Here is a 12,093-nt window from a genome sequence, read left to right on the forward strand (position 1 = left end):
AACATTAGTTCACATTATATTGTTTATCTACTGTAATAGGCTAATGCAGCTAGTATTTCTTGCCATTAAAAACAACCCTGCTTACCTGAAGGTAGTATCCAGATCTTCCATTTGGCAAAACTAGGTACTTTACATCATTCAAGATTTTGTTGTCACCGCTTGGCCGGGTGAGAAATTCTTCGAGAGACATCGGACTCTTGATCTCAAGAAGTTTTGTCCTGTCAAGAATCCCATCTCGACTGGCTGCCAACCAGGGGTGGTCAGGATGCACCACAAGTCCTTTGTTGTACACAGCATGCCCTCTGCTCTCAAGGAGTGTGATGACCCTGACTTCATTTTCAGAGCCATATTTCGTGGCTGTGTTCCCGGTGAAGGTGGGGTACACGTGCTCATTAAGAATTTTTTGGGGATCTGTGGTGTGTCGTTTGGGGACTTGTTTCACTGTGCTTGCAGTGAGACGCAGTGTCCAAGCGTCATGCCACACCTGTTACCTACTCTGGGTCTGTGTGTTTGTTTCCAATGTAGAGATTTGATTGGGGGACAAAGCAATGTAGGATTGGTTAAACACTGAACACTTCCTACATGTCAGACGTGTGCCATGATCAGTATGGTTCTCAATTCTTAATTCCGAATCTTGGTTTGGCCCTGTGCTGTGTTCTACATCTGCTCTGTAAGCAAGCTGGATAATATCATTAGTTTGAAGCTGATAGAGTGGAGCCATTACTGAGGAGTTGATGTCTGTTTTGAAATCCTCATGGTTTCTGAAGAATCGGGGAGAGGGTGTGGAATTGTTTTGTTCTCGGCTTGATGGATGGGGATATGTGTCCTGGCGTCTGTGGCGCCTAAAATTAATATGCTTTGCCTTTACCAGACCAACATTCTTCTTTGCACCAGTATTCAACTTCCTTTGCACATCAGTACATGCCGTCCCTGTCACACCTTGCCTGACTGCATTCTCAACCTACAAGGAATGGAATGGTTTCACATGTTCTTATCACATGCTAAAACCGACTTCTATGCTTTAAAGGTTGTATCAGCGATATTTGGTGACATCACTTCTGTTGGTATTTGAAGCGAGATCCTAAACAAACAGAGCCAGCTCGCCCCTCCCTTCTGTGTTTCATGCATACAGCAAAAACTATCATGAACACAGTGCAAAACCCCACAACACCCACCCCTTGTCGGTGATTGGTTGGAATACTATTATTTTGGTTTTGAGTGGTTGGTAGTACCATTTTTTTTTGTGTATGATCTCGGAGCATAGGCTGCCTACAGAGACGCGTTTTTTTGATGGCCTGCTCATGGGGCGGGCAGCTAATGGATCGTGAGAAAGATCAGATGAATGCGGTCATTTATGTTTCGGCCTAGAATCGCTGATACAACCTTAAGTAGTCTTTTAGCTAGTGTCTCAAAAGCCTATATTTCACCAAATGGTCACCAAAAGATCTTAGTTGTCATGGCACATAATATGTGGTGTTGTAATACCTTCCACAAAATTGCTGCTGCATGACTACAGGAGCATCCTTGCCCTGCTATACATGAACAGCCTGCTGTCTGTATCACTCCTGTCTTTGATACCAATACCCAGGCCTTAAGATGGTTGTTATTAAGACTCTGACTTGGCTCTATATCAGCTTGCAAGTAGACTAGGTCTTCTGTGACCTCCTTTAGCCACACTCACACAGCTGTATGTTATCCTAGGCCATTTTTTTTTTTTTGTCTTCCCTTGCAGTAACTGCAGAGGGCAAAGGAATAATTATATTGCAGTTTTTTTTAACTCGGTGAGGTTGTGTTCCCACATTCTAATTGATGAATGAATGACAGACGGTGATTGTTTACATCGATCTCGTAGAGATATATTTTTAGGCATTTGTAAACATAGACATCCTTTATCATATATATATATATATATATATATATATATATGATATAGGATGTCTATGTTTGTATATCCTTTAATTATACCGTGTCCATTAATCCCTGATATATGGACACCTACTAAGTAATTCCAGTCCAATTGTCTGTTCAGCCTTCAAAACGAGAGCTGGTTAATTGTGGAAAATGCATTAAACTGTAATCAGAAAACGCGGTTATATGCTATAGAACCTGGGGCGAATTTCAAATTATAAATATGTACACTTTATGTTGAAAGTATAGACCGTCGCGATTCCCATTGAAACGAATGGCGCAGTGAATAGTCCTCAAAACGAGAGCTGGTAAATTGTGAAAAATGAATTAAACTGTAAACAGACAACGTGGTCATATGCTATAGACCCTGGAGTATCTGTGGTATAAAGGCTGCGACGAATTTCGAATTATAAATATGTTGTATCCTTTAAATACGTCCATGGAACAGATGGCCAATGTGAATAATAGATGTGTGGACCGCTGAAGAGGTAAAACTTTTCCTTGCTCTCATCGAATAAAAAAACATTACAGCTATTTTAGAGGGAAAACAACGCAATTCCACTATATATCAGGACCTACGAGAGGATGTTATCAAAAGGATACGACAAGCCCTGGAATGTGTGTCATTTTCTGCTCCAACCACTTGATGGGAACGCACTTAATTCAAATTTCTTTTTTGCAAACTTCCTAAAGATTCGCTTCACCTTTTAGATGGAAACGTGACTATTGTGTCAGAGTATTTTGTAGATTACAAATGCAAATTTTGTAACACAAGTTAAAATAGTGTTTAGTTTGACTTTATTTTTGTAACCAAATTCAATTCTGACAATTAATTGCTGAATAAGCAAACTTCCATGCTTCTTTCAACTGGGCCTACAAGTCTCAAGTTATTCTGCTTATGAAACAAAAAAAACGAACAAAATTAAAAAGTCAACTCAAATCTGTGCATTCAAGAGTCAAATCGATGCAAAATTGACAAACGCACAAATGGGTAAAAAAAGGAAGAAGAAAAATGTGAAAAGGGGGAAATCATCTTTTAAAGGAGGATTGATCAAGTATTTCACAATCCGCCCGCTTGTCTAAAAGGACGCTGAACACGTTGGCTCAGCACAATTCTTTAAACCCCATCCATCGAGAACCATTTCTGTATTCCTTACGCAACATTCGTCTATCCATACATGAACGGCCGTCCTGCCAGCACTCTGATGTAAACCAGTTCTGAATGTTGGCCGCCCCCCCGCCAACACGTCGACCATGATGAAAAAGAGCGAGTCACTGTAGAAGTTGGCCTCACGTTGTGGGCTTTACAACCTGGCATGCAAACACACAGACCACGCCATCAAAATTTAGATGGCGACTAACTGGAAAAGCTCTGATGCATTTAAACATCACCAACTCCCCCCCCCCGCCCCCCCCCCCGGCATTACTTGCCCTGCTTCGGGGAGTGGTTCTGCATGTCTAAAGACTTGGTACTGGTTGAAAAGTCTCGACACCATGTAAACACAAAGTCCTGCATCTAAAGTGGAGAGAATGTTGAACAAAATGATACCCGGGTGATTTCAAGATTTTCACTACATTCCTCTCATTACCCCAATACTAAACCCACTTAGGTGACGGAAAAGCATTACAGGGAGTCGGGGGGGGGGGGGATTTCGGAGTTGTATAAAAGGGAACACTGGCATTGTACAAAGATTTAGATGTAAAGGCAAGCAGTCAAAAGTGACAAAGACAAAACGGGGACAAACGGTAGGTAGAGAGAAAAGCAGCAGAGCTTGGAGCAGGAAATTAAGAGGCCTTCTCCCTTGTCCCACTGCTCTTTATATTGTTCTCTGTATGCTTTTCCTTTTGTCCGGCAAAAGACCTGCACTGAAAGAGGTGCCTTTACAAAACCTTCCTTTTTTTAATACCCCCAGGAGGCAGTGCCTTCAGGGAAACCCCGTTTGACGCACAGGTGCCTTAACCATAGCAACAGACAGGGGGTGCAGTCCCGGCGGCAGGAATGCAAGAGCCAAAGATATTTGTAATACCTAAACCCAGTTCACAACTACCCCGCCACACAGCTGCACGCAAAACGATACACCCGGGCCCCGTTGCTCTGCTCTGAACAGCTCCGCGGAGGCAGCGGGGCCCTTCAGTCACTGGGCGGCAGAGGGCCCCCGATTTGTGGGGAACAGCCCATGGGGACCATGTTGCCTTTACACCCGCTGGAGCAAAGCAAGACCGGGCCAAGGGCTTGGCGGGGCTGTCACTCAGTTAACAAAAGAAACCAAAATCCTGTGAGTCACAGAGGACTGAGCAAGGACAATAAACAGGGCCGCCGTTCCATTCTGGGACAAGTTATTATTGTGGCTACTAGTGAGTGTGTGGGTGTGTGGGGACGGCCCGGGAGGTCGCCGGGATGAACAGGGGAGGACACTGGCCGTTACTTCTGCTGCGTGGAGGGGAACCAGACGGGGGCTGGCTACCCTCCAGACTAACCTTTCTACCGGTGCCCTCAACATTCAACACAAGAGTCTAGCAGTACCAGAGAAATTTGAAGGAAGATTACAAAGAAGTACCCTCTTCTTTTTTAGAACATGGACAACCATTGCTTAATGTCGTTATGATTTTATTGAAGTCAGATGCCAATGATAATAATCTTATCATAAACTCTTGAGCAGTTTTTTTTTGCCTGGACATTTTATATTATATTGTCTTGTAACCATCACTAGATGGGATGACAACAGGAAAACGCATGATGAACCACAAATTGTAAATGAAGACTGCATGTGCATTAAACGCACATCTTCATAACGGCACAGTCGCTTGTGTTCATCTGAACCTTTCCACAATACGAGTAGTTCCTCCCTTTGGACCCTCTATAATTGGACAAGTTGGGGCTGCACACTATTATTAAATGAAAAAATGTGGGCAGTTTCTGCCCTTACCTCCCGGATTCACTCTTTATATTTGTGCCAGTGGGGACCGGGAAGGTTGAATCATGTTAAAAAATATCTAAGCACCACACCTTGCTTTATTGGAGATCGGATCTCGGTGAAAGTGTCTAATATCCAAACAAGAAAAAAGTAGGTGGTGGAGTCGCACTGCATATCATTTGTAAGCCAGAGGTAGATCCTCCTGCCTGGGCGGTGGAGACCCTCTTTCTCATTAGGTGAGTGGGGGGGGGTGGAAAAGGGAGGGGGGAGTGGAAATGGGTCTGCTTCCTTTTTGTCTCCAATTAGTTTCTCTGAAGAGCAGGAGGACATCTTTAAAAACGGCGGTTTAAATAATGACCCTTCATCAGCCAGGAGAGACCGGAGGGGGAAAAGGAAGAAAAAAAAAAAAAGGAACGGGAGAAAAACAACCCAACCAATTTCTCTTTGAACATTCAGAGGCGGCACGGTGACTCAGGCTAACAGATGGTTCCTGAAGAGGGCAGGGGGGTGGAGGGGGAGGCGGAGAACCCGGGAATGGGATAAGGTATGAAGGGACGAGGAGGAACTACTAAACGGACGGCGTCTGCCGCGGAGGGGGGTGGTGCACATGGAGAAAGAGGAGGGGGTGGGGGGGGGTACACCAGAGAACGAGGGCTATCGGTGCATGCTGCATTTAGAGGAAGACAATGTATGCCGAAGTCGAAAAAAAAAAAAAAGCCATCTCTGTCTGCATGAGGCGTACAATAGCGGGAGCGCATCGGGCCACACGGAGAACAAGAAGCCGCCGAGGGGATAGAAGTGTTGCGTTCCATCGGGGGATGGAAGGGTTGACCCGCGTTGGGACTTGGGTAGCGGCCATAGATGCTGGAAATAGATGTCTGGGGCATCTGAAAATGTACTTGTATAGAAGAAAGAAATCAATAGGCCGTCTGTCTCGAGCGCCCCTGGGCCAGAGGTCTCCTCTGTCCCTTGCCGTGTGTGTGCGCCTGTGTCTGTGTGTATCTGTGTGTGCGCGCGCGCCATATTTGGCCGAAGGTGCTGCAGGGTGTCAGAACCATCTTCCCATTATTCCAGCCAGGGTCGGAATTCCTTCCATGCGAGCGCACGCCCCCGCTGCCACATCGCATTGAAGCCGGCGCCCAAAACGGGTCGGCTTGTTAAACGGGGCTCGTCAGCCTCTCCGTCCGTCCGCTTTTAATACGGTGTCGCGTAAATGTCGCGGGGCTCGTGAAAAAAAAAAAAGAAGAAAAAAAGATCACGCACGGCGAGCCGCGGCTACAATGAACACATCTTTCCGTGGGCCGATCTTCCAAGCGGTGAGCCGTTCCCAGCTGGAAGCCCGCCACCTGCCGCTGCGACGGCGACGGCTAGTGGTCACAGAGTTTGGCGGAGAGAGGCCAAAATGGATGGGAAGAGGCCAGAGGATGAGAGGACCAGAGATGGCCTCTGTGTCGAGGAAGGCGTCCTGCTGAGATTCCGTGAAGGAGTGGGGGGGGGGGGGGGGGGCGTGCTAAGGTCAAGACCTTTGAAGGATGTGGATGAGAAACACATTTTTCCCTCCTCCATTAAGGTGCTCAAGAGGCCTCGGTTAACCGTTAGGCAAAAACAAAAACACACTAAACAGCGGGACGATAAAAATCTGAGTAGACCGAGGAACCATTAATCTATTCTGTTTACAGACCTCTGCAAAAATCGAAAACAGCACTGAAAGTAGAACCAACCGTTGAACTAAAAGGATGAAGTGTTTAGTGCTACAGGTACATGAGAAGCAGACATGGAATTCCCTTTTCTACCCTCCAGAAAAAATAATGAAAGAGGACACAAAAGGAAAACAACGAGAAGATTGACGAATAAATTGCAGCTGTTTGCACTTGGATGGCTCATCTTAGAACCATGTGTTCGTATAAAAGAGGGAGGTGTCGGGGTGAGAAGGTGACAGTGTGACAGCGCACCTGCACTTAGGCGGGAGAGAGAATTGGCAGTGTCGGCGCGGCGAACGGCGAAATCAAAAGACAATGACTCGTGGGAAGTGCCAGAAAAAATGCCTAGGAGCCGGATCTGAGCTGGACTGGTGATATTGCTTAATGACATGGTTCAACACCACCGCTGTTCAAAGTTAAAAGGCAGCCCCCATGCCATGTTGGAAAGCTGGCATTTGCGATGGCATTCAGATGCCAGGAATGGAGAAGTGGGTGTTAGGGAATTACGTATTGCATATTTAGTCTGTTCCTTTGCCTATTTTTAAAAGGTCTTAAGAACAGCATGTATCGGTAAAACAATTAAATATAACAAAACAAACAAAGATACTAAATATTTCAAGAAAGTGTGGTCTGGCACGCAGGTGTGGTTTATAGCCAGGCAAAGGCAGCTTTCCCCATGGACGGATTTCCCGTGCGCGCGCACACACACACACACACACACACACACACACACGCACTCATCCACATAACTGACCTTGGGCAGTACGGGCGTGGCCCTTTTGCTCTTCTTCCCCGTGGGGTCGTCTAGCACGTCCGGTTCAAAGTTGTAGAGCTCTGCCAGCTCATTCATGGTGAAGTGCCTCTCGATCTGCTGCTGGTCGACCACGCGGTAGGACAGCGACTGCTTGGTCACCTGTCGCTCGTATATCTTCTCCTCCATGGTGCCCTGAGGGGGACGGGGGAGAAACCAAATGTGCGGTTTGAGTAACCTGGGTATTGCAGGTTGTCGTCACGGGATTGACTGGACAGAGGGGGTTGGTTTAGCTCAAAAAGGTAGAGCAGGGTTGACTTGTAACCGGAAGGTTTCTGGTTCAAAACCCGGCTCCTCCTAGTTGAGTGTAGAGGTGTCCCTGAGCAAGACGCCCAACCCTAACTGCCCCCGACGAGCTGGCTGTCGCCTTGCATGGTTGACTATGCCGTCGGTGTGTGAATGTGTGTCTGGAAGCAGCTAGCCTAAATGTAGGTGGCTTCTGTGTTTCAAACTGCAAATTGTTGTCATGAAGGGATTAAAACAGAGGTTCCTGTCAGCTTGTGTAGGAGTGGCTATTGTCCAATTTCCGTGTGGTCCCTCTGTAGCCCTATGTTATATGCAAGTGAGCCCTGCTTTGTGATGCCCTCTTGGGGACAGGTCACTCTTGAGAAAGATTTTTTTTTTTTTAACCTCTCATCTGGTTAAATAAAAGTTTAAATGAAAAAAAAAAAAACGTCTGTCTAACCTGGGCCAAAAAGCGGTAGACGAAGACCGTCTTGGTCTGGCCAAAGCGGTACACTCTGAAGATACTCTGGATGTCGTAGGAGGGGTTCCAGGACGCGTCGAAGATGATGACCCTGTTGGCGGCGACCAGGTTGATGCCCAGGGAGCCGGCTCGTGTGGAGATGAGAAACAGACGACCTCTGTGGGACCGGAGGGGAGGGAGGAGGAGGAGGAGAAGAGAGTAAGGATCACACTGGTCTCACAAAGCAAAACATCGAAAGTATGACGGCAGACAAGCCCAAATCTGACAGGGTGTTTCTCTTTCATTCGCTTCACATGTTTTGGACCAATCATGTTGCTGGAGGCGTTGATCTGTAAGCATGTCATTTGCCAGCAATAGTAAACGGAAATAACGTAACTGTAAAGGTGGCACCTAACACCTCTTAGATTGCAGATTGAGGCTCGGTGTCATACATATGATGGGCCGTGTGGTTCACGGTGCTTCATTCCGCTTGCGATGCGGGTGGGAGTGTACCTTATGTTGGCGGGGTCGTTGAAGTCCTCCGCCCACTTCTTCCTGGTGAGTGCGTTGGTGGACCCGTCCAGGCGGTAGTAGTCGATGTTCCTGAACCACTTGCCCTCACCTGCAGGGAACATGGGGAGATGACACCACAGCTTTCAGACACATGTGATCGATTGAGATAAAAAATAAATAAAAGGGGTGTATCGGTCAACCCAACATACTCTTCATCTTACGCTACTCATCTGAATAGCTTTTCTTTTCCCCTCTCATTTAAAATTTCCTTGGAATGAGTACGAACTCATAAGTGGTTGTGTGAGAGCAATCGGCCACATTTGGCGTTTAAGATGGCTGCTTTGTTCCCCCCCCCGCTAGCCTTCACAACCAACAATTCGGTATGTTTCCAATTACAGCACTCTGATCTTTTCATTACAAATTGCCAACCCTTAAGCAAACATTTTTTTGGTGGGGGGGAGGGGGGTATAAAAAAGTTCCCCCAAAAAGAGTCAAGGTCTAATCATTTTTTTAAATTAAAGCAAAAACAGCTGCTACGGCTTAATTAGAAACATGACCTTACACCAGGGGCTACGTACGTGCGTTGGGTTGTGTTACTAAGTGCGGCGTGTACGCGAGAGTGCACGTCGCGTGCGGGACCGTCCCGCCGAGTGTGAAAAGCCCAGCCCTGTGCATATGCAAGTGCTCGAGCCTTCGCCGCGAGAAATAATGTTAGAATTCTTGATACCTCACACATGGTTGAGCCAAGTTCAAAGACGGCGGTGTGAGACCACAACTATGGGCCTGAGGACAGACGACCACACCGCCCGCTCGGGGCTCCAATGAATCAACAGTCAACACGGGCCGTGGTGATTTTAACACGTCGTGAAAACTAACGTGGAGCGCTGTTCGCACCACTGTTAAGAGTGGAGCGCGAGGAAACCCCGAGCATCGGGGAACCCGGGGAGAGCTCGCTTCATGGCGACTAGGGAGCACCGTCTCCCAGACGAAACAACAACAACAACGGCGCCCCCCCGTGGACAGGGTAGTACGGCAACTGATCCAAAATAGACGGAATAACTGTTTGCGCGCGAAGGCTTTTCCCGATTACAATGCTTTTTGCTTTACTTCCAACCCGGATCCGCATGAGAGGAGGAGAGCATGGGCGTCATGGTTTGGAGTATTTTTATTGAACCAAGGCAGACGTCCATATTTGGAAATCCACTGCTATCCCACCAAGGCCGGACGTGAACACGAGGACGGTCTCGCGGGGGCATCGGGTTCTGCGCTCTTCAAGGGCGCAGTCAATATGGGAGGCGCGTGGTGAGAGAGGAGATTGAGAGCTGGGGTCGCCCTGGCTTCCCAAGCAGGCCTACCTTTGTATGGAGAGACTTTGCCCTCCTCCCGGGCGCGGCCGGCCTGCTCTAGGAAGTCCTCGATCAGGTTCAGGGAGATCAGAGACTGGCTGAACACCAGCCTGGGGATGGAGAAGGGCGAGGAGGGGAAGAGAGTGGGGGTAAGAGATAAGAGTCAGCATACGCCAGGCCGAGTCTGTGAAGAGCCCAGACAACCAGCCAGCAACGTTAAAGGTGGAAAATACAAACCGCCTCAAAACTAGATGTGCACGGACTCATTCCCCATTCATGACTTTATAAATGATAGTTGTGGAACACCGCTTACACTTTATCGTCCACCTCTTCCGCCATGCGCAGGATCTCAAAGAGGAGAGAGATCTTCCCGGAGTGTTCCAGGATCTCGGCGTCTGCCTCGGTGACGAACTCCTTGTGCCAGTCGGGAGACGGGCTCCCTGGGCCCGATGCGGAGGGCCGGGCTGTGGGGGGGGGGGGTCAGGTCGGAGCGTCAGAACATCATAGGGCTGTGCAATTCATCTCATTTTGATCCCGATTTAAGAATTTTGGTTCAAACGATCTCCCAACGAATATCGATTTGAAACGCATATTTTTTTAAAGGGGAAATTTCAAAGTTCTTACTTACAAAGAGTTTTCTTTTTGAGAAATGCTGAATCAATTCAGCATGTTTTCAAACTTAAAATAATAGTTGGAATAATCATGATTCCAATATTGACCAAAATAATTATTATGATTATGATTTTTTTACCATAAATCGAGCAGCCCTAGAACATCGTGGACAACCATTGCCTGGTGCATCTCGCACTCTCACCGTAACAAAAAGTTTGCTAACCGTCGTTCCAAGTTACTCCCAGCTATCAGAAATGTACACAAGGCATATTTGCCTACTAAAGTTGAACCGAACGCAACGCAGTTGCACTGGCAACGGCGACTCGTTTGTCAGAAGGGGCGCCGCTCGGCCCGGCTCTCCTTCACGAGTCCTAGCCTCTGACCCGCCTGCGTGGTCGTCAGGGCGAGGTGGCTCCGACCACCATCAGTCACCACTGTAGGTCACCCCCCCCCGGGCTCACCTTCCTCCACGGGCTCCGCTCGGTTCCGCCCCGCCGGGTCCCCTCCCCGGGAGCTGGTGTTCCACTCCTTAATCACTTCCAGGTCTTCGCTGTCCGAGTCGTCCGAGCCCTTCTTCTTCTTCCCCTTGCCCTTCTTCTTCCTGACGATGAGAGCAGAGAGTTTGTGTTAAAAGAAAGGTGGAAATGGCCGATGCTTTGTTTCTAGATATGGTTCTCTGTGGTTGGAGGCAAAAAGACCGATCATCTTTATAAACAGTGTAGAAGTGGTAATTTTAGGATCTCAGTGGCTTGCCCATAGCCATGGGATTTATTTTGAGAATTTACCGTTTTATTGCATTCCAAAGTTGTCAAGGATTGAATATTAAGGAATTTTAGCCGAAGACTAGTGCAAGGCTGCTGCTGTTTTCAGGCAACTTTTTTTATTGGAATAAAGGTTGTGAGGTAACGTTAGGATAGGTCACGGTTGCTACGTCCGTATATTTAACAGTCTATGTTATGGCTCTGGGGTAGGCGACTCGTCCTACGATTTGAAAAGAATACACAAGATGCAAATAGGATGCAAACTACATCTGCTTTTACTTTTTCTTGTCGTCTTCCGAGCTCATGCTCATGGAGGACTCCTCGGTCTCCGAGGCGATGAACTCCTCCATGCTGTCCTCGTCAAAGTATCCCTGCGCCAGAGAGCAGAGTTAGGCACCGCATTGGACATAGAAGATACACTCTCCATACACACTTCATGTGACGTGCTGTAGTGCACCTGCATTCTGTAGCCACATTTGACCCTGTGTCAACTTTTTTTTCAATCAGTCGATCCCAATAATCATCAGGCCCTAGTTCCTTTTCTTGTCTGAGTACGTCCCCCTGGTTCAGGGACGGTGCCCCCCCCCCCCCCTCGGCCCTCACCTTGTTCTCTTTGCTGATGTAGTCGAGCTGAAGGCACCAGGGATGGGTCCAGATCCTGCTCAGCATCTGGAAGTCCTGGAAGAGTTTGGTTCCGGCGCGCCCCTTGCCCCCCTCGTTGGCGTTGCCCACACCTGCACACGGGGAGGAGCGTGTTAAGAAGACCAGACATGTGTCTTTGTGTGTGCGTGTACGTAGCTGCCTTACAACCAAATACAATGACCACAATGTGGCTATTCTCT

At 47.7% G+C, this 12,093-nt stretch overlaps 1 protein-coding gene across 2 annotated transcripts in view; it reads right to left on the minus strand.

The window, feature by feature from the left end:
* The window catches only part of atrx (ATRX chromatin remodeler), a 32,978-nt gene that overhangs the window by 9,516 nt on the left and 11,369 nt on the right, over positions 1-12,093 (minus strand). For both annotated transcript variants that reach the window (XM_079744626.1, XM_079744625.1), the window contains exons 22-29: positions 11,855-11,985; positions 11,531-11,622; positions 10,952-11,091; positions 10,192-10,342; positions 9,888-9,988; positions 8,533-8,641; positions 8,020-8,197; positions 7,278-7,469 (exon numbers count right to left, since the gene is read on the minus strand). In XM_079744626.1, the coding sequence (XP_079600752.1) occupies positions 7,278-7,469; positions 8,020-8,197; positions 8,533-8,641; positions 9,888-9,988; positions 10,192-10,342; positions 10,952-11,091; positions 11,531-11,622; positions 11,855-11,985 (1,094 nt within the window). The remainder of the gene's footprint in view (positions 1-7,277; positions 7,470-8,019; positions 8,198-8,532; positions 8,642-9,887; positions 9,989-10,191; positions 10,343-10,951; positions 11,092-11,530; positions 11,623-11,854; positions 11,986-12,093) is intronic.

Source organism: Pollachius pollachius (genome assembly GCF_949987615.1).
Source record: "Pollachius pollachius genome assembly, chromosome: 10".
In the NCBI taxonomy this organism is placed as follows: Eukaryota; Metazoa; Chordata; class Actinopteri; order Gadiformes; family Gadidae; genus Pollachius; species Pollachius pollachius.